This window comes from Montipora foliosa, chromosome 5 (assembly GCF_036669935.1).
Source record: "Montipora foliosa isolate CH-2021 chromosome 5, ASM3666993v2, whole genome shotgun sequence".
In the NCBI taxonomy this organism is placed as follows: Eukaryota; Metazoa; Cnidaria; class Anthozoa; order Scleractinia; family Acroporidae; genus Montipora; species Montipora foliosa.
The window spans coordinates 3795327-3817826 of NC_090873.1; the positions used below are offsets into that span (position 1 = coordinate 3795327).

Here is a 22500-nt window from a genome sequence, read left to right on the forward strand (position 1 = left end):
GGAGCTAACGGTGGAAACGTCAGCTTTCTCCACGTTGGTCATTATACCATATCGACTCAGTTGATAAAAGAACAAGAAACTAGTTGCCCTCCTCGTGATTCTACAAAATGAGAAATGAAATATGATAAAACAGGCACAAAAAAAACATGCAATTTAAAAAGCTGAAATAACTTCAAGAATAACTGAGATACGAACCTTTTTTGTGGCTACTACTCGTCGAGAAGCCACTATGTCGGAAACGTGTTGTTATCATATTGCGTGACAAATAGGACGTGGTCATTTTGACATGAATGTAAGCTGAACCAATAGATGAAATCAGCAATCACCGGAAATTCCTGTGTGGCCAAACTATGAGCGATAAAAGAATAGGATCAAGTAGATTTACGTCCCGGGGGGGGGGGGGGGGTACTCGATGTATCCCTGGTTGGGGAGGTGCGGCGCAGCCCCTCATACCCTGACCCTGTTTAAGACAAATATCGCTGATTTTCCTACCCATTTTATGACAGAATTCCGATTTTTGATACCCTGTTTAAGACATTTAACCCAGTTTAAGACAAAAATTGATGAATCGATACCCTGATTAAGACAAAAAATGATAAATTCGATACCCTGTTCAAGACAAAAATCCCGAAAAACATACCCTGGCTGGCCGCACGTCCCCATTAAGCCCTTATAAGGGAGTACCGCCCCCGGGATTTACGTGCAGTTTTTTGACAGTACGAGTGTCAGAGAGTTGTACCTGAGGTGATCGAATTGTGACTGTGAGAATAAAAACCTTAAAATCATACTGTGAATTTTGGAGAGCACTGAAGTAGAGCGGACATTCTCCAAAACTAAAGTTGGCACTTTGTAACAGTGAGTGCAGGTAGTTCTAATCTTCGGATAGTGTTCCGAAGGCACGGTCAGGTTTCGATCGACACCGATGCTTGTTGTTTGCATACCGTAGCATTATCTTGAGAGATTGTACACGATATTGTTCAAATAATCAGAGGCGTGATATTCAATTTTCATTCTACTTTACAGTAGTAGCCACATGTAAACCTCGACAACCTATGTTTTGTAATAAAGGACATGTTGAATCGAGGACTCAGCTCTTACAACGGCTCTCGTGATTGGTTCATAGAACAGTGGGCATAAAAGTATACAACGGAAACAGTGGAGCCTAATCCTTGACAGACAAGAGCTGCATCCTACACCGGTCCTATGAAGTTAGGGGTCGTAAAGAGCTGCCAGGTATCAGGAGTTTTAAGTCCGGCAAATCGACTATCAGTCGATTACTTATCGGGAATATCCGAAAGAAACCCGAGTGCTCCTCACAGTAGTCGAAGCCACAACCTTCGGATACCTTCGGATACCTTCGGATACGTTCGGATGCCCTACCACTGAGCGATAGTAGACTCGTGGGAAATTAGGCGACTCAAAGAGTAAGCAGTATAAAAACTGATGCAAGTCACCTGAATTTCTGTTAGGAGCACTGGGTTTTGAACGATAATTGTTTATGATTTATGACACCATACATATGAGAGATTCATTCGAGAAAAGGCAAAGCCACGGGCTTAAAAGGCTTGTGGCCAGGAAAAAAAAGTCACTATTTTATACAAGAAAGAGTAATTTTAACTAGCTTATAAAAATAATTAACAAAACTCAATTACAAACATGTAGTCCTATACTAAGATGATGGTAATAAATCAACTAACAGTAAACTTGGGACAATCCCAACAAAATATCAGAAGTTCATTAGAAATACGCATTCTCTATAAATTAGGCTTCAAAATATAGTTTTAGTTTCTTTTAAAGTTACTAATAGTAAGACTGTTGCGTAGATTTAAGGGAAGGTAATTCCAGAAAGAGGTGATAAAGAAGATAGAGAGATTCAGCATCGCGTTCACTTGAAGCGGTAGATGCGTTAATGGCAAATGCCCAAACGGTGAACGTTACTGGTTGTCATAAAAGCAAGACAATTATCTGATCCTAACTTTTCTTTCTCTTTTGATCGGCGTCTGTCGCAGACAGGCAACAAGTGAGCTCCATTTTAGCCGTTTGTCCTGATCGTGATAAAAAATCTCTCTATAGCCATCTTGCGCCAGACCACAACACGATAAATGCATCTCGTCAAGAAACATTTTGTGGTCGGGGACAATACTTCTCGGTCTGCCAAGCTGTACGTGCTTCATCTTCCCCGATTTAACCAGAGATCTTGTGATCATTTTTCGTCAGTTAAACTCAGTCTTGAGAAAGTGCCTTGTGCTTCCTCGATGGCACTGAAACAAGCAAATAAATAAGAAAAAACTTTAAACAATGTTTTGCCTATGCGTCAAATAATAAGTGTAGTGAGATGAAGTTCTATGACATTAAAATAGTTTTGGTCTGCGGAAAAGGGGATCAAAGTGTTTAAAAGAAGAGGCTATAGGTAGCCTTCATTCTGCAGGTCTTCAGTTTGGTCAATTTCAGGTTCAAAGGTCACTAACCGATGTCACTTCCGAGCCACCAAAAACGACCGGAGGTGAAAACACGTGATCACTCATTACTGTACTCGAATACAAGATTTCTCCATCCATGTTTCTTCGTGCAGGTAATGTCATCTAGTCTCTTGTTTGTGGGCGAAGGTGGTCTTTGTCAACTCCTATGCAACTAGGGCGCGTGGTCTAATTGTTCAAATATTCGACACTCACTTTGCCTTCACTAATAATTGGTACATTGGAAATTCCAGAGTAAGGATTAGAGATTCAAGACAACATATCACCATGGTTGTGTTACGAACAACGCCTAAAAGAACTTTCCTCAAGCCGGTCTATTATAGTTTTCAAAAATTCCATTCTATGGGTCTACAAAGCTGTATTCCGTTAAATGATCAGGGAGTTTAAAGGGAACTTAAGCAACGACAACGGCGATGGCAACGAGAGCGTCACACATTTGCATATTTAGTGGGCAAAAACAATAGCTTTGCACGCCTTGCACGTGCGGGTTTTTCACTTTCGTCCATTTCTTTGCCGTCGTCAGCAAAACAACAACGTGAAATAGTTAAATTTGAGGCTTTATGAAAGACGTCAGCACTTGAAGATAAATTTTCATTTTGTCCTCTAAATTAAGCGCCGTTCTGACCAGTATCATTTTTGAGAAACTACCACACCCTTGTCAAATTAAAAAGGTTGAAATAGTCATGAAGTGATTACAATAACGCGAATTTGGGATGACGTTTTCATTGCCGTGATCTTCGCCGTTGCCGTTCCTTCAGTTCGGCTGGTCTTTCATGTACCGGATCCGAAATAATTAATGTCCACAAAAAAGAACAAAGCGAAGATAACAATAACTCATTAGCAAGGCCTAATCGAAATAACAATGGTTCTTTTGTCCTCCGCCATTTTAGTCCGGTAAATGAAAGTCTACCCTTTAAATCTCTTAAGAAACCACGACGGTTACGGCGACGAAAACTTCACTTCAAAATATAGCTTTTGGATAACTTAAAGGCCTGGCCAAACGCTCGCAACGTTTCAAGGCAACTTCTTGCAACAATGTTGCACGAAAAATTTGACCGTTTTCAAATTTGATCCAACATGTTGCAACATATCGCAACAGGGTGGCCAAACGCATGCAACATGTTGTGCCCAACAACGTTAAAAGTTGTTGCCTTTAAATGTTGCGAGCGTTTGGCCAGGCCTTTAAGAATTTCGCGATTATCCCATCTCGTTCATGTTGCACAAAGTGGGGAAAGTATCTTATAACTGGACTGGTACGGAAGGGTTTGAAGGAAAGAGAGCCAATTGAATCCTGACGTTGTCGTCAAAACCCTTGATCCGAACAACTGTTAAGAATCCCATCTGGCCGGAGGCAAACCAGTTGGCTATTTACAAGTGAAGCTGAGAAGTTGGTTCAGGGACTACCAGGAACAAACTCAATATCTTGCTTCAACATCCTTTCGATGTTGTTGAACGATGTTGAACGATGTTGACTGCTGGGGGAGGGGGGGGGGGGGTTTGCTGCTTGCCTGGGCCCTTATGAAACACGAAATATTGTTCACAAATTCAAAAACTTTCTACGCAAGGTAGTCTCGAAGACACATGCTTGGTAAACCTCAAAATGCAAAGGAAGATCAGGGGATAATTGTTTACAGAACTCAAATCGAAAAGAAAAGTACTTTCAGGAACCCATGACCCGGAGCCTACAACTCTACTGTGTTCGTGTAACGGCGTTTTCACAGACCGATTTATTTTTAGATTGAATTTCCCGCGAATGAGACTCCCACAGGAGCCCGATGATTAATTACAAGAAATAAAGCTGACGTCATAGGGTCACCGACCCGGAACTGCCTTTGTTTTCTGACCTAATTCGCGGGAAGGACTAATCTAAAAATAAACCTACTTGTGAAAATGCCGTTTTACAGACGCTGTATGGAAGTTGCACGCTCCAGATGGGCTCCTGGTACTTTGAGAAGGCTACGGCTCTTACCCTTGTGCAGGCATCGGATTATTATGAACAGTGGGTTTGTCGCCAACAAAGCAATTATGCCCTTGCATCGTGGTATAATACTGATGAAAATGCCACTCTGAAACAACAACAACAAAAACAACAACAACAACAATCAATAACAGTAATCATCATCATCATCATCATCATCATCATCATTATTATTATTATTATTACAAGAAGCTACAGTGCTGACTATAGAAAAAATCCAGTGATACAAATATGGAAATAAGGCATTCAGGGAAAAGAAAGGCTCTGACCGGTGTATTTACACACATTTATTTGTGTTTTTGTTGTCTTTATTTCTAGACGCGAGCGCCTATGCGCGTGTTGTAGTTGAGGAGAAGAACAAGGGGCACTTTGTGACGCTTATCAAATTCAGCGTATCTCTTCACGATGTGGGACGGATACCGGTGAGTTTTTAAGACATCTAAAGAACTAAGAAGCGATTTGTAATACGTGGAACACGTGCATTTCGTGATTTATGGGCACGAGGGATGTTTTGAAATTTCTCAAAAGGCGAGTGCAACAGACCATTTTCGAATTCTCACGGCTGGACTGGATCTAGCATGAAATGGAGGCCAATGCGGGCAAATCTTTTCGAATGCCAATCAATTTGCCCGCATTAGCCTCCATATCATGCTAGATCCAGTCCAACCGTTAGAATACAAGGGAAATGATGCACACAGGTCCCAAGTCACATGTCATTGTTTTAGCAATACAAAGACAACCCTAACTGTTTACAAATGCTAACATTAGGCCTAATTAAGCCTAAGGTTAGCTTTAATGAATGTTTAGGATACTTTCTGTATTGTTAAAACAATGACCTGTGACTTGTGTTTTGTATCTGCCCTTCCTTCAGTGCGCGCGCACACTTTTGATGTTTTAATTTGCAGTAACATTCTTTAATTTACAGCAACTTTATTTAATTTGCAGCAACTCTTTAATTTGCCGCATGTCCCTTGTGGGCCACCGTACTGTTGCCTATAAATCGCGAAACGTTCGTATGATTTTTTATTCATTACATACTCAAGAAAATTACTCCATCGATGTGCTTTCATAGCAAAGTCCGTATTGCACTCTATAACCTACTTATGCATTCGTCATTGAGCGTCAGGAAAGCTACAACGCTATCCAATGTTTTACTATATACTTAAATAATAAATCTTATTTGATGTTTACGGGGGCCTAATGCAAAACAGGGAACAAACACAGATCGTAAGATTGACTTAAGTTGAACTTCTCACCGGCTTTCTGACATTGTATGTTTAACGGTCTCTCACTGGACGGTTGGGAAAGGGGAAAGTTGAAGTTTCCATCAATAGATGCGAGAGGGAAGGGGTTGTCTTGAGTTGCTGCTGCCTCGTCTGACTGCGCAGCGGTCGACTCATGACCTAGCATCGAAAAAAAAAAAACTATACGCTAAGAATTATCAATTACGGATTGGCAAACGTAAGTGTCCACTTCTTTTATCCATCTCTCACATAAACCTAAAGTTGTAACTGATGTTTATGAAGTTTAGACTGCTGACTCCCAACTTGGTGTTTAAAAGAACTGAAATTGACAGGTGTTTTTATGGTTGACGTATCCTTTTGCGTCGTATTTCATGAATCGAACGAGTGAAATCTGGCCTGTTTTCTCGACAGGCTCTGATTGAGTCGTCTTAGGAATCACATACACTGTACATAGCAATCTCAAATTCAACGTGAACTGGAAGGTAGGTTTTATACTTCAGCATTGTTTTAGCTCGTCTCCATTTTTCCACTACTATTATCCGCTTTCTAAGATGAGAGACCAGCTAAAGCTGAACCAACAAAGGAAAATCGTTTAATATAGTTTTCATCCACTTATGTCCAAGATTGAACCTAATTACGGTAGATACAAACCCAATTTTGACATCCAACACGAAGTGTCCCTTTTAGTCTAAACATTTGCTACCTATTTCCAACAATAAGATAAGGGTAAATTTTAGCGTTATTTTTTATCCTTACTTGAGGAGCATCATTTCGCGGTCACTTTGTGACTTTAATTGAGACACGGGTGATGTTGAAGTTGGGGAGAAGAAAAAGAGGACACTTCGTGACGCTTATTGAAATCCATGTGCATGAAATTAGGGTCATAGTTTCGATTCAAATTCCTTGGTGTAGACGTCACAAAGTGACCTTTTAACCTTAACCTTAACCAGAACCAGAACCGAAAAGTAATGCATGGGACGTTCTTAGGCTTTAACGAGCCACCTTGTAACGCATTAGGGCCGTTTGTATGAGAGAAAATAAGCCTCGGCTTACATAAGACGCGAACACTCGTATAAATGGTACAAAATCTACGTTCCCGGCTTTCTCAAGCCGTGGCTTATCCTGCATGACCTGGGAATTTATACTTGTATAAAAAGTTCCTTTCGCGTATTATGTACGCCGCGGCCAGAGTAAGCTGCGGCTTATCTTCTCTCGTATAAACGGCCCTATTGTGATGTGTATGAATGTATGGATTGCATTGTGTTAAAGCTTACCGAAAAGTCGCAACTGTGGAAAAGAGGTACCTTGGGCAGAAGAATCGGCGCATATCACAAAATCCTCGCTTTCAAGATCCAGTGAATCGGATCCCCATTTGTAAATCAAGCGTAGACTCAAAACCTTCCCTGCCTTCGCTGAAATATTTCGCGCAGTTAACGTTAGCGGACAGTGGGTGACTTGTGACTTTGTCAGGTCGACCAATTCCTCGCTCATTTCCCTCCTCAGAACTTCCAGCATATCGGAGAGCTCTTGCCTCTGGAAAGAGCACAGGACCACCCGAAGGTTATGGGAATCCTTGTCTTTCACCGTTGTCGTGGTGACGCTATGGAAAGGACTTTTGCATTTTTCAAAGCTTTCAAAGCCAGATTCACGTAGCATAATCACTGACTGAAACGCTCCAATTTTGCGAATCTTCCCTCTAATGTGAACGCTCACTGAAGCGTGTACTTTGAGTTCACCTTGAATTTTTTTCTTCAAGGAGACTGTCTGAGAGAATACCGGTGGAGTCCGGTTTAAGTCGTACTGCGTATTGTCTCTGTTGACTTCGACAGGAGAATTGATTGAATGCTTAACTACAAACTTCACCAATTTGGATGCATCGTACTTGCCAAAATCAACGAGACTCAATGAAACATTCGCAAAATCGTGCAAAAAGACTTCGTCGGCAAATTCCATTTGATTTAAAAATATGTCCCTTGTACTCTCAAAAAATAGTTCCAACCGTTTGTGTAGTCTCCTGTTTTTCGGGCAGGTTTGAAAGAACGGCTTCAAAAACTCCAGCATGGCAAGATTTGCTAAGCTTTTACCCCACCTTTTAACTTTGGACTTGCAATTGTCGCTGCAATTTTGCAGGCACAGGGTCTCCAGGATCTGGCTTACGTCACACATAAGTTTTGCGACTGAGTTGTCTCGTCTAGCAACCCCAATACTGGAACTGAACGTTGCCAATGTTTTGTCCGATATACCCCACAAGCCATTTTGCTCTTCACAGTCGGTTTCGTCGTCAACAAAGACTTCCTTTACAATCTGAATCAATTCGGGAACAACGACCTTAAATTTCTCAATAATGCATTCTTTTGAAGACGAACAGATCTCCTTACAACCGCGTACAAAGTAGTCAGGGGTCTTTCGTTGCATCCTGAAAGTTATATAGGAAACATGGCTCGTTGATGAAGCTGCGTCTTCCACCCCATCAGCGGTGCTTTCTATCTGGAGGCAGCAATCCCTTAACACCATCTGACATAATGCGTGAACCTTATTGGCAAAGTGCCGCTCACATTCAACACTTTCATGTTCAAGGCCGCCAATTTTTTTCGCAAAGTACCTTATATGCTTGACGTGCATCTCACCTCTTTTTGTAGTCACTCGGTAACCTAATAGCAATAAAAGAGGTATAACAACTTAATGATAACGATTCTCCTTGCCGTTTTAAAAAACTTGAATGGGCGTGACTGTTATCTTTTTTTTGCCGCACCTAAAAATACATCACATTTCATTTAACTAGGGCCCATTGTTTGACAACAAAAAGTTGGGTGAACGAATTATTTCTCTTTGCAGACCCGATGAAAACTGGTAAAAACAAAACAGTCAAAACACTTGACTCTTTTACAACTTTTTTATCATTACCAGGAGAAGTCCTTATTTAACTTGTTTATATGAGAAGGATGGTGTCAATGACACCGAATTAGCTGATGCTTCATGGAAGGCGAATGAGTGACGAAATAAACGAGAATAGATCTCTTGCTATAAATTATGTTGCTTAATTCATAGGTTTTTATAGTGTTGAAATATCGCTTAACCTTGTTTCAAGCCCTCAAGGGCCTCTCTGAGAGAAGCAAGACGTTCGAAAATATCAGTTTGCTTTAACCAATCCAAGATTACTTCCAGTTGGCACTCGTCGTCACTCCACTTTTCTTTGATTTGATGTTGTAATTCCTCAGGCAACTTCAGCGCTTTAGCAATGGGATTGACATTAAAGACTTTTCCGTTCACACCCAAAGAGCCTTTAATGTAAGCATGGAGATCTGTAAAAAAAAAAATCACAAATTAGTATCATGGCATTTTAGTGCTAATATATTACCACCCGATGAGGAATTCTGCAGTGGTCGGGACGACTGAAGTCCAGGCATCATCATAGTGTACCATTACAATATATCAAACACGTTGATCATTTTGCATCCATCTAACTTACCTAATTCACAAAATTCTATTTCCTTGCGGTTTTCGTACTCTCCCTTGACAGTTATTCTCCCACACAGGATTCTGACTTGTTTGGTATTCTCCAGTGGAACCTTGATAGCATGTCCTGTCCTCCACCAAGTTGTGGAATCAACGACAACAAGAAGTTCACTGCTGGAACATTTGTAGTCTTCTCCAAGAGAAACAGATACCTTAAGTTCTTCCTGATTGTAAATTCGTCTATCATCTTGCCCTTCGATGGAACGCACCATTATTTCTCTGAATCCTTCATCTTTGAGTTGCACCAAGACAGACGTCTTATCCTCTTGGAAGAATGCTTCATTTTTTACATCCTCGCTCACAAACACGACAGCAAGTTGGTTTGGAATGGAGGTCTCATTGAACAACAGTAACAACGAGTAATTAAAGGCTGATAAGTTTAGTCTGTATACAATGTCTCTTGTTAGAATTAAAGTCTTTTTTATGAAGGCTCCAATAACTGAAAATCGTTGCGTTGTGATGAGCAGTTCGTCAGCTGTTTGTTTTCTTCCGACTGGGTCATGAGAAATGTCTCGCCAAATGATCGTGGTTGGCGTGGTCTGCATTCCATGCAAAATGACAACTTCATCAAATGAAGAAATCCTCGCTTCCAAACTGACTGTCAACTCTACTGGTCCCTTGAAGAAGAGCCCATTGGGTTGAAGATTGATGATAGGTGCGCAGAACATGACGTCATTCTCAAGGTCACTTTGAACTAAGAAACCATAGTACTTAGCGGGATCTTCTAATGTTACTGTGACAGTTACAGGTTTTTCAACGGCTCCAGGGCCACACACAAGTTTGATTCCCTCTCCAACCACCGTACCACCTTCACTTGTTATAACACTGGACACAGAAATATTTTTTGTCCAAAGTGAAGGCGCGTTCGATTTTGGTGAAACGCCTTCTGTATGGAAGTAAGCATACAAAGATTAAGACGCTAGTGTATACCACATCACATCTACAAATAGACGAGTTTATTGAGATTTAGGAAATTGTAAATGGTTCATGAGATATTGCGTTTGTTACCCTCTGACTTTTCTGTCCTTCTCTTCCAATCGGTGGATTCCTGTGACGAAGACTGTAAGGCAAGACAATAGTCAGCATTAGAGAGAGGAGCAGAGAAAATAAGACCAATTCGTAATCCTCGTATTTTTGAAAAGCTTGAAGTAGATAATATTTCCAAGCATTCACTAACTTATACGACTTATCCAACTTATCTTCACTAAGTTATTCTTATCCATGTCATTCCACAAAGGTCAGACCATCACAACGAGATGTACGTCTCCTACGTTTTGTGATCTGCAGTGTGTGGGTGCTTTACCGCCCCATGAAGGTGATAAACAGTGAAAAATGGAGAAAGAATCCCTTCATTTTTCCGTTCTTATCCCTTAGGACTAGAAACTTTGGGAATTGTTGTCATGGTCTGGATGTATAAGGTTTGAATCCCCTCAGGAGAGAGAGAGAGAGAGAGAGAGAGAGAGAGAGAGAGAGAGAGAGAGAGAGAGAGAGAGAGAGAGAGAGAGAGAGAGAGAGAGAGAGAGCCAGAGGCACGGGCACTTTTGTAACGAAAAAAGGGAACTTTTGTAACGCGATAGGGAACTTTTGTAACGAAGGTAGGGAACTTTTGTAACCTGAGGCACTTTTGTAACCTCATTGGGGCACTTTTGTAACATCAGTGGGGCACTTTTGTAACGACAGAGGGCACTTTTGTAACGACAGAGGGCACTTTTGTAACGACAGGGCACTTTTGTAACAGCCGTGCATTTTTGTAACAAACTGGCACTTTTAGCATTAACCTTGACTTCCATGGCCTGCTAGTGTGAATACTGTTAAGAGTTAATACAGATTCAAGAGAATAATTAAGAGTACTGTCATGTTGGAAGTACTGAGTTAATTTTGCTGAGTTGGTTTTCTTTCCTAGCATTGCGTGTAGTTTTCGCATTTGCTTGTGTACAACATCCAACTCTTTCATTCCCGGTAATTCACATGATAAAATTTAGCGAAACCATCTGTCAATTTATCCAGTTATTTATTTGATTATTTATCACTATAATTATGAAGGAGCAGTTTCAAGCACTTCATTTAGAAGCTGTAGCACACAATTCAGACATTTATGCATTCTTAAGGTATAGCTTCTCCTGCTTCGCTATTTAACCTGGTTGTTCAAAATCCGTTTAATGCTAATCCCAGGTTAAAAATTAACGAAGGAGTTTATTTCTCAACTCCCAAATGTTGTTCAACGCTGATGTTTGGCGAAACTTTACATTGTCAATCTTGAAAAAAAAAATAAGCAAAAGAAACTTTCAACCAAAAGTTGAAAAGAATGAAACCAAATTTTTTGGTAATCGTGAATTACGTTAATCGGCTTTTGAACAACTGGGCCCTGGTTAGCAAGACTGGAAGAATCAAACATATTTCTTTACACATATTAAATGAAGTGTTGACAGGAACCCTCTGGGAACTCGGAAAAAATCCGAGCCCCAAATGGGATTTGAACCCACAACCCTCGGTGATCTGGTCGGATGCTCTAAACACTGAGCTACTGGAGACACCATGGTGAGCAAGGGTGAAATGTGGGTCTTTGACTCGAGCTGCATCACACAGCTACAGAGTCAAATAACGACTGACAGCATAGCTCATAACTACATCATAACTGCATTTCCCCCCTGCTCACCATAGAGTCTCCAGTAGCTCAGTGGTTAGAGCATCCGACTAGATCACGGAGGGTCGTGGGTTCAAATCCCATCTGGGGATCGGATTTTTCCGAGTTCCCAGAGGGTTCCTGTCAACATTTAATATGTGTATATCATTCTCACATTCGATCATATTTCTTTACTCCTAAGAAAATCAATTGAACGCCCATAATCTTTGCAATGTTCATAACTCACTGATATAACTTCCAATGCAAGCAGGTTGGCTATCCGAGCATATCGAATATATGCATTTAACTGATGAAATCTTCCATCTTTGCAGCAATAAATTCAACTGAGCTTTAACAACTCAAATTGTAGGCAACGCATACCATGAAAATGGTAGCAATAAACGCAACAAAGCTCATTCATGATTATTGCCCATAGATGGCAGCAATAAACGCAACATAGCTTGGTCATAACTATGCCGATAATCTTCACAGCGTTTACAACTCACTGAAAAAAAAAATCAGATGCGATCACATTGGCTATCCGAACTTATGAAATATACGCGAGTAATGAAATCTACCATTTTTGCACCAATAAATTCAATTGAGCTTTAACAATTGAAAATTGTAGGCAAAGCCTACCAGAAAATGATAGCAATAAACACAACATAGCTTATTCGCATTATCCCCATAGCAAGCAGCAATAAACGCAACATACTGTAGCTTAATTATGATTACGCCCATAATCATTGCAATGTTTAAATCTCACTGAAAATAATTCGAATGCAATCACATTGGCTATCCCAGCTTATCGAATATATGTAACTGATGAAACATCTACCATCCTTGTAGCAATAAGTCAATTGAGCTTTAACAATTGCAAACTTCGCATCACTGACGCAAAAAAGAGCACGTTCTGCAGCTGAGGCTTTCTCGATGAGTTTCGATAACTGCAACGTTTTGCTAAAACAACAATCTCGCAAGCACTTGAATTCAAGTGTCGTAATCATGGTAAATAGCGGGATTTTTTAGGTCAACATCTAAAGCAGTTGTTGCTCCTTTGCATTTGCAAAAGTCTAAAGAGCGCTGATTTATTTTTTGTTGGCCAAAAAGAACAAATTGCTATTGAAAAACATAAGTGACCCTTGGTTTTTGATGACTGACGTAGATTCAGTTAATATTTCTCCATTGCACAGTTTAAATACACAAGCATTGCCTGTTGAAAATACTCAACAGTTTTGAAAGCCACTCTATTACCAATGATATCATAGTTAACATTAACTTAACCCATCAAAGAATAAACCTTTTACGAACACTTGCAAAAGAGGATATTTAAAACAAATCGAGGCATTCCAGTCTGTGGAAGTTGTAATCACGGTAACTCCTGAATTCACCCAAAACGAGGCCCATTCACGTTGAGCTTGATACTCCCCTTTGGAGTACTTCTGACCAGGGAGTCAGGTAAGTTGGTGTCACGACGATAGGCGCATAAAACGCGCAAGGGTTGAAGAATGGCTCCCGTGTCAGGGTCATCCTTTAACAGACGGAACTTTTTCTTGATCATGCTTTGTGATGATATTTCTCAAAAATAATTCAATAAATGAAGGAACTGCTGTTTTTGTTACTTATTGTTTGAAACAGATTTTCTTCATACACGATCATATTTCCTACCAGCCAATCAAAACGCGCGTCTGACAACGCATAACCAAATTCGTGTGATGTCACAGCCCTTGTCACAGCCGTGTTTACACACTCTCATGTAAACACAGCTATTCACCAATATGAGTGCGCATATTATCCTAATAATTTTATAAAATATTGTATCTTTTAATTTTTTACAATCTTGGTTCGCTTGGTTCATGGCTTTGCCGCCAACAGACTGTGATAAGAAAAAAATCTTCTTATAGCCATTCTGGGGTTCAAGAGGAAAAATGTGGGAGTTAGGATTTATTTAATAGCACCTTAACCACTGCGTGACTAGAAATTCGCCCGTAAACACCCAAATGAAATAAAATTCTGAAAAATCTTCTCGAAAGAACAATTTAAATATAATGGAAAGTGCATCCATAGAAAAATGATTTCACGAGATGTACACTTAGGCAATTACTAGCAGTCCAGCAGATGGACTTACAGATATGGCGCATCATATTTCGTGTTACTTATCGCAGTGTCTTGTGAATGCTATCTTTGTCTATGAAATGAATCAATTGTATTCGTCATATCCCTTTTGCTTTTATATATTCATGACCAAATTCCAAATTCTCAGTTTGTTTTGTAGCCTCTGGGTGCTTGTTTGACAAAGGGTGTGGTGAATCTATAAAGGCTATGAATATTAATTTAAAACGCCCCTCTGACCTCTCGTTTACGGCTTTTAGAACAGCACACAAGCAGCATTCTCGCATGTAAACCTATCCCCAATACATTTTTCATGGTCATTTACCGCTGCAATGAGTCAAACATTCAACTGTGAATGAAGATATCCGTATCCCCGATAACGCAAAACCGCGTAAAGTTGTTTATAAACCCTAGTTCCTTTCCAAATTATAGAAAAGAGTTGAATTTTCTCTCACTTATTTCTACTGTACTATTGTTTATATTGATTGCACTTTTGTTTCTTATCTCTAAAGAAATCACATCGAAAGCACTTGTTGGAACCTCTAGCAAATAGGGACCTTTTGTAACGTTGCCAGTTTTGAGACATTGGCAACTAAAAAAATCCACCAAAAAATAAGAAAACCTCCAATTCACTAAATTCTTTCTTTATTACATTACCAAAAGACTTCTTTAACATCCCTCAAAAATTTGGTTGATGTTGAATGTTTTAAAAGGGCTCAATCGCTTTTTGAAACCAGCGAAGCAAAAAACGGGCTTTTTCTGAATCGTGATTCTTTTCATGGACATGAAAAGTCAAACGTATACACGGTAAAATTTTCCGGGGTGCAATACTTCCATTTTAAATTACTGTGGTAATTGAGAGAATGGTGTGGCGTATATATGGTAAGGCAAAAGCCACAATTTGGTAAGGAAATGGATTTAAAAGCTTTTTAAAAGGTGCTTACCACGGACAAGGGAACTTTTGTAACCTCCTTGCCATGAAAAAGGGTCACAGTCCCTTTGATTTTAAAGTGATTCGTTGAGCGTCGTTCTGCAAGGGGATCAGTGTTTAAGGTATCTACTGAAAAGTTGTTGTGCCTTACCATCTAAAACTGGGCGAATTATAGCGAAAGGAGGAAAAAGTTACAAAAGTGCCCCACGATGCCTATGGAGAGAGAGAGAGAGAGAGAGAGAGAGAGAGAGAGAGAGAGAGAGAGAGAGAGAGCAGAGCAGAGCAGAGCACACTACCACAGAACAATATCCATCAATTTCTCTTTCTTAAATCAACATTTCGCATAGGAGCTATGTCACGATGTTTTGGTCACGTCATGGAAAAAAATGAGAAAATAAAAAATAAAAGGAAATAAAAGAATTGGGCAATTTTCTGTCATAGCTACATGTATAAATTCTCTATGAGCGATAGGTGATTAGGACGGATTTTTCAAGTTGCATCAGTTGTGCATTTTGAGCAAAACACTGCCAAATACTCGATTGACTCTCACCTCGTACAATTTCTTGTATTTCTCCTCCTTTGATTTATCACCTACGTCTTTTGCAAGGGTTCGCAGCCTGCAAAGAAGGTCTCTTTTGTCTTGTCTTGTCATCGTCTTCTTCTCTTCCCATTGCTGTTCGTAAAACTCCAATGCTTGGCATTGATATTCCTTGTAAGGTTCTTTCTCATGAAGCGACTTGCACAGATCCAAGAGTTTTTGAAGAATATCTTCCCTTTCGTTTTGAGGTAACCGCTCAAGGTCTGGACATTTCCAAGCCATTTCGTAAAATCGCATCGCTTCGGTCTTGTAATGAGTAATAGTTTGCTCATCTCCAGATTGATTCAACCTGTTAATGATTTGATCGATGATTGGTCTGTTAACATACGAGAATTCTTTTTCATCATCCCATAAGCGTTGGTAAAATTCCAAGGCTTCTTTCTTAAACACTTCTTTTTTTCTCCCCTGCAGAATGTATTCGTAGCCCTCCACGATACGGTCTCGAACTTCACTGTAGTTGGCATTTCCCAAAGATTTCTCGATCTCCCATGCTTCCTCGAAAAAACCTTCAGCTTCTTCGAATTTATCCAGATGTTCGCAAATCATGGCTAACTGAAAAGCACTTCTTGCTGTGTGGGGGTGATTGCCCAAGATATCTTTTCGGATCTCATACCCATCCATGGCCTGCTTGTAAGCATTTTTGTAATCTCCTTTCCACGCGTATGCGTTCACAATGTTCCTGTGAAACAACGCCAAGTTCAAAATTCCAGAACGTTTCAGACTTCTAGAGAGCTTTAGGGCCTCTTCATAGCATTTGATCGCCTCGTCGTATTGCCCGAGGGATTCATAAACTGTTCCAATTTGACCCTTGTAGAGCCCCAGATCGAAGTGAGTCTTTGTACCAGAAAGTTCTTTCCTCATGTCGTAAGCTCTTGTGTAAAACTCCAACGCTTTTTCTGGAGAACCTTGACTGTTATAGCAGTTTCCAATCGCATTTAAGCATCTTGTTTTACTGGTGTGGCTCTTCCAGAGTTCCTCCATAATTTTCAGAGAACCAAACAGGCTTTTAAGAGCTTTGGGGAAATTTTTTGTTATGTAGTAAATCTCTCCTTCGACAAACAAGTACGAACTTCTCGCTACTCTGTAAAGGTGGCTGGTTTTAAACTCTTCCTTTACTGTCTTCAACGAATCTTCTGCCAACTTCAGCACTTCCATGGCAGTTTTCCATCCTTCCAGACGAAGAACTTCCAGTGCCTCAAAGCATCTCATCTCTGCACGGGATAAAGAGCCTAACACGGTAGGAACGTAATTCAGTTAGCGTCAACTAAGCCAGAATAGTTTACGAAAAAACAATGCCTCAACTGGATGTGTCTCTCCAAGACACTTTCAACTACTATACAATAAGTAAATATTAAGATAACAGTATTATGATTGAATTTGTAGACAGTGCATGTGGTCGAGTGGTTAAGACGCAGGGCTTTTATTCGGAAATCCCGTGCTTAAGTCCTGCTCATGCCACTACAATAGTGGCCAAAATTCCTTGGGTTCGTCTTCCATATACGGGATCCGAAAAAATGTCCATAATCAGATATTCCTAAATGGAATAATAATGGTTCTTTTGTCTTGCCCCATTTTAGTCCGGCATAGAAAAGTCTACCCATTCCTTGGCACAGTCAACAAAAACGTCACGAAAACATCGCTTATTTAACCCGAGCGATAACAAACTATTTCGCGATAGCTTTGCCTTGTTTACTTCCCGCCTCCTGCAATATTGTTAAAAGCAAACAAATTATACAACCATTTTGGACCGTACAGCGTATAAAATTCAACATTATTTGTGGAGAGGGGGAGGGGGGTTGGGGGGAGTTGGAGGGGAGAGCAGGAGAGTGACGTAGATTGATCATGCATTTCACGAAATGACCCAAGAATTTTAACATCAATTTTAGCTGATTCTGTTATGGGAATTGCCTGTTTAAGTTCTCGCGGCTGCGCTTGTAAATAGCCAACTGGTGTGCCTATCGCCAGTTGTTGATATTCTTAAAGTGCTACTAAAGGCGCGTTTACACGACAGAGGAAAAATGGCACGGGTCCGATAAAAAGTGGAATGATTCCATTCATTTTTGTAAAGAAACAGTAAACTTTTGTCCGTTCCGCTACGGGACCATAATTTAAGGCGCGTTTACACGACAGAGGAAAAATGGCACGGGTCCGATAAAAAGTGGAACGATTCCATTCATTTTTGTAAAGAAACAGTAAACTTTTGTCCGTTCCGCTACGGGACCATAATTTAAGGCGCGTTTACACGACAGAGGAAAAATGGCACGGGTCCGATAAAAGGTGGAACGGTTCCAATCACTTTTGTAAAGAAGCAGTGAACTTTTATCAGTTCCGCTACGGAACCATACGCGCCTATGGTCCCGTAGCGGAACGGATAAAAGTTCACTGTTTTCTTTACCTCATAGAAATCGAGAGCGAATAATCTAATTGTTAATTAGTCCATTATAATCCAGAATTTCGATGTGTAATTTGCTCAGGTATTACACTTTTTGCACTTGTATTACACTTTTCTGCACTGGTGTTACACCTAAACTGCACTGCTCTTAGCCAAATAGAATCGAGTAATTTTTTCATGTATATTATTAGCATTAAAACAATAGACATCCAGTTCATTGAAGCATGAGTATTGTCCCAAGAGTAATTAACTTTTATTATTTTTATGCTAAGAACCCCCCCTAAACGTATTGCATTATGAGATGGGGAAAATAGTACTCAATGCCGATAATCAGGAATGATAGAAATGATGGTGATAATTTTATGATGATGATGATGATAATCTGAATAAACCTGTAAGAGACTCAACCCAAATATGGCCTCAAGAATTGCTGGCACGGCAGTGCCCTTCTAGCTTCGCTGACTACGACTAATAACTTGATATTAGCAATTATTTAAACCTGTTTTATCCAGCCCCATTCCCATGACTCATAAGTAAACTACGACTCACTCTAAATCAGTAACATCTCACCTGTTTCCCCATCTTCGTCGATTGCCTCTGCAAACAAATGAAAAAAGTTTTTCCTTTGATCCGGGTCAAACGTTGCTTCGAACAAGTAACACACCATGGTATCGAAATTACTTTCCTCCGAAACGTAGTCAGTTTTAAATCGTATATCTAAAGCAAGCTCGAAGTTAGATTTGTCACGATCAAATTGCTCGAACGCTTCCATGTAGTCCTTATCTAACAACGAAGCATAATTTTTCATTTTCTCAATATACAGTTGAGAAAATCTGTGTCCGGCCTTTGTGTAGACCTGCTCAAAGACACGACTGCTTCCAACACTTCTAAGAAAGCTTCGCATCAAAGGATGAATATCGTATACCAGATGGTCTTCCTCAGAATCAGGCTTCAGAGAAAGTAACTCGCTATTCCTCAAACCTTCAAGAAGAATGGTTGCTTCGGACATCTCTGCATCCAGCACAAAGGCAGCTACCTCTACAGTAAATGGCCTACAAAACAGTGACAAAGCAATGGCGGTGTGTCGCAGCGTATCACTAGGAAGGAAAAAGAACATCTTTCTGAAGCAAGAGAGTTGCACCTGATCAACCCCTTCACTTTTATAGTCCCAATTATCGCCTTCCTTCTTAAGATTTTCCACTGATGGGACTGAATTGTCTTCGGGTGTGGTCGCTTTGAGTTCTTCTTCTATAGCTCTAAGAAGCGTTTTGTCGTCAGCTATCTTTTGTCTAAGAATTGCTGCTAGGCCATTGAGAAAAAGGGGCTTTCCTTTACACATTTTCGCCAGTTTCTTCATCTCATTGCTTTCCTTCCAGGAAGTGCCACTGGCTCCTTGGAAAAGTTCCGTGGAAATAGTTGCCTCCAAAGGCTCTATCTTCTTGTGATCTATGACCCCCTTGAGAATAATCTGTTTTCGTCCACGGCTGCTAATTTTTTCTTCGATTCGGAACGGTTCTCGTGATAGTAACACGACCTTTAATTGCGCTTTACTTTTACTGTCCTGAAGACCAAATAGCCTGTGGAGAAAGCCGCTGAATTTTGTCAAACTTGCGGGAGCGCTCTTGACAGCACCAGAGAACTGTTCCACATTGTCAAGGAGCAAAAGGACATGTCCTCCTTCTTTTAATAGGTCTTGAAACCGTTCAATAACCGGATTATCGTCATAACTAATGACCGTCCTCTCGTTGTCTAGGGCGAGCATGATATGGAAATAAACGTCTTTCATTTCCCTTTTTTCTCTTAGGTCGACAAAAATGGACTTCCCTGGCCACTTAAGGCAAAGCTCTTTGCCAAGAGTTGTTTTTCCAACCCCGCCTGGTCCGTAAAGATTAATGAAAAGTGTAGTCCCTGTAAGCTTGTTCATGATATCTTGCAAATCGCTCTCTCTTCCTTTTAATTCATCTTTTGGCTTTGTCACCTGATTGGGAGATATAACATGTCAAAACGACTTTGCATCCGACCCACAGTAGTCCAGTTCAGTCCAGTTTATTATTTTTTCCATAAAATAAGAAATCTGTACATTATTCTTACTTTTTTTACATTTATAGAGGCAAAGGAGCCCAGAGAAGCTTTAAAGCTTATGTAAAGAGCTACCTCACAAGGACTCGTGACATTGAAAAAAAACATTGCTGCGTCGGTGGGGAAGCAGTATACAAAAATTTGGTTTTATCAACGGAGTTGATAATGTAAATTGGCCACCGTGAGGATTAAGGGTGCCGATTTGGAAGATGAATTTTTGTCTTGCGGCTGTCCGTCGTACCTTGATGTAGGTAAAGGCCGCAGATAGCCATGTGTTTTTTGGAGTGGTTAGGGAGATTAAAATGACGAGCGACCGGCTTAGATGCATCCTTGTCATTCTTCTCAACATCGCAAAGGTGTTCGCGGAATCAGTCGCCTAGTCGTCTACCTGTCTCGCCAATGTATAATTTATTGCATAACGTACAGGTTATGCCATAAATGACATTTGCGAAAGGTACATGTGAAAAAATCGGTGATCTTAACAGATCGCTTAGGTCCCGATATCTTGCTAGTGTTAAGAATGAAAAGACAAGTTTTATCGTGAGCGCGCACATTTGAAAGTGCCGGGTTGCTCGTTAGTTTTGAGTGCACTTCTAACTAAAAAGTTGCCTACGTTTTTGTCGCGTTTGAATGAAATAAGTGGAGGTTGCGAAAAGATTCTACCAGTCTCGGGATCATTTTGGAGTAATTTAAAATTATTAAGAATGATACTTTTGACTGCGTGATTATGAGGATGGAAAGTGAGGGTGAATGGAATTCTGTCTTTCTTATCTTTTTGTGACGTTTGTAGTGATGACTGTCGATCAAATTGTTGGGCGCGATGATGGCCCGCTTTGACCACAGAGACAGGATAGCCACGTTGTTCGAAGAACTGGCACATCTCCTCTGATTTGCTGGAAAAATCGGAGTCATCACTACATAGACGTCGAATCTAAGAAATTGAGAATAAGGAATGGAGTTCTTAACATGTGATGGATGTTTCGGAAATAGAGTAACAACAGAATGCAGAGATCCCGATTTCTCCCGTTTAATTGAAGTTTTCTCCCTAAATTTTCACAGCAAAATATGGAGCTAGCGATACCGCCGAAAATACGTGATCTTTTCTCACATAACTTGAGTAATGCAACTTTATACGATTGAAACCTTGACAAGAATATAATTGCTTCTGTCTGAGACACTTCAACAACTACTTAAGTGACATATATAGTGTTTCAACAACAAAAACTGCACAATTCCCGAAAGATGTGACGATGAATACAACAAATAACTGTGAGAATCTGTAGGTTTGTAGTGCACACTGGTACATAGCACGTTGCCACTAATAGAAACTTTGATATCTAGGAAAGCCAATGAAGATTCCGAAATTTCCCAGGTATATTTAAGAGCCGGATGAAAAGAATTGACGGAGGTTATAAATTGATCGAGTTCTTCTCTGCTGGATGAAATAGCGCCGATGCAGTCGTCGATGTAGTGGCCGTAGAGTTCAGGTTTGGGGTCGTTGTACTGATTAAAAAATTGGTGTTCAACATATCCTACCAAAAGATTGGCATAGCTAGGTCCCATTCTTGTGCCCATCGCTACACCATTAATTTGTTTGTAATAGTTGCCGGCGAATGAAAAACAGTTAAGCGTTAAAACTAGTTCGGCAAGGCGGAGGAGCGTTTCCGAGCTTGGTTCTTTGACAGTGCGTTGATCGAAAAAGTGTTTAATTAAGTGCTTGAAGACCTTCGCTATTTGGAATGACTGTGTATAGAGATGTAATGTCCATGGTGAAAATAAGTTTGTCTTGGCTGGAGAAACCCATAATTCCTCGATTCGCTCTGACGAAGAGCTAACGCTCGAAGCGTCAGCTTTTAGAATCTCTGTACGGAGGCCAATTTCCATTATCAACTCCGTTGATAAAACCAATTTTTTTTTTTCAACTGTATTAGTAAGCACCACCCATAGGAAACCCGAATATCTCGAGATGCGCAGAACGAATGCGCAATATCAATAGCAAGCACGGTCCTTAAGTTAAAGCTTGGCGCAAATATAAATAAGCAATGACCATATGCTAGAGAGCTGCAAAGCGGGCTTTCATCTAAGTAAATGCGTGTCAGTCAAGAACGTCTGTAGAGTTCTTACGAATTAACTCTTTTTGCTGTCTGAAAATATTCTTTCTTGCTTTAAAACTATCAAACCATTCGTAAAAGGAAGAGATCTGCACGGCCATAAAGGTGCTGGTCTTGACATTAGAAACTTCTATAGCATTCTAGAACTGTTCTAGTTAGGAGAGCTAGGGATCGTTTGATATTCTAGAACTTTAGAGATTTTAGAGGTTTTAGAACCCCCAAAAGACCTTACATATTCTAGAGCTTTAGAAATCTTAGACTCACAACATGGACCATGGATATTCTAGAACTGTAGAACGTTTAGAGATTTTAGAACCCCCAAAGCCCCTCAGTCTTTTTATAATAACTCTAAAATAGAAGATAGCTATAGATGAGGTGACAATACCAAACGATCCCTCTGGGGCTTCTAAAATCTTTTCACGTTCTACAGTTCTAGAAT

General features: G+C 40.2%; 2 protein-coding genes and 1 non-coding gene across 8 annotated transcripts in view; 2 read left to right on the forward strand and 1 right to left on the reverse strand.

Annotated features, from left to right (window-relative positions):
- LOC138003408 (RCC1-like G exchanging factor-like protein) overlaps positions 1-349 on the forward strand; it is a 24639-nt gene extending 24290 nt beyond the window's left edge. For all 4 annotated transcript variants that reach the window (XM_068849462.1, XM_068849464.1, XM_068849460.1 and 1 more), the window contains one exon: positions 1-349. This exon is cut by the window's left edge and continues 1886 nt beyond it. The gene's annotated coding sequence lies outside the window, so the exon portion shown is untranslated.
- An 85-nt stretch (positions 350-434) lies between these two features.
- Positions 435-22500, reverse strand: part of LOC138003407 (uncharacterized) — a 23467-nt gene continuing 1401 nt past the window's right edge. The window contains exons 2-10 of one of the 3 annotated variants that reach the window (XM_068849459.1): positions 18442-19849; positions 15432-16708; positions 10224-10275; positions 9169-10101; positions 8777-9001; positions 7004-8350; positions 5712-5858; positions 4447-4543; positions 435-2261 (exon numbers count right to left, since the gene is read on the reverse strand). In XM_068849459.1, coding sequence (XP_068705560.1) covers positions 2204-2261; positions 4447-4543; positions 5712-5858; positions 7004-8350; positions 8777-9001; positions 9169-10101; positions 10224-10275; positions 15432-16708; positions 18442-19849 — 5544 coding nt within the window. In that variant the 3' untranslated portion in view covers positions 435-2203. Of the gene's footprint in view, positions 2262-4446; positions 4544-5711; positions 5859-6973; positions 8351-8776; positions 9002-9168; positions 10102-10223; positions 10276-15431; positions 16709-18441; positions 19850-22500 lie in introns of all 3 variants that reach the window. The other 2 variants (XM_068849458.1, XM_068849457.1) reach the window with 2 other exon arrangements.
- Trnas-aga (transfer RNA serine (anticodon AGA)) lies at positions 11879-11951 on the forward strand. The gene has a single exon. It is a non-coding gene; the product is annotated as a tRNA-Ser (tRNA).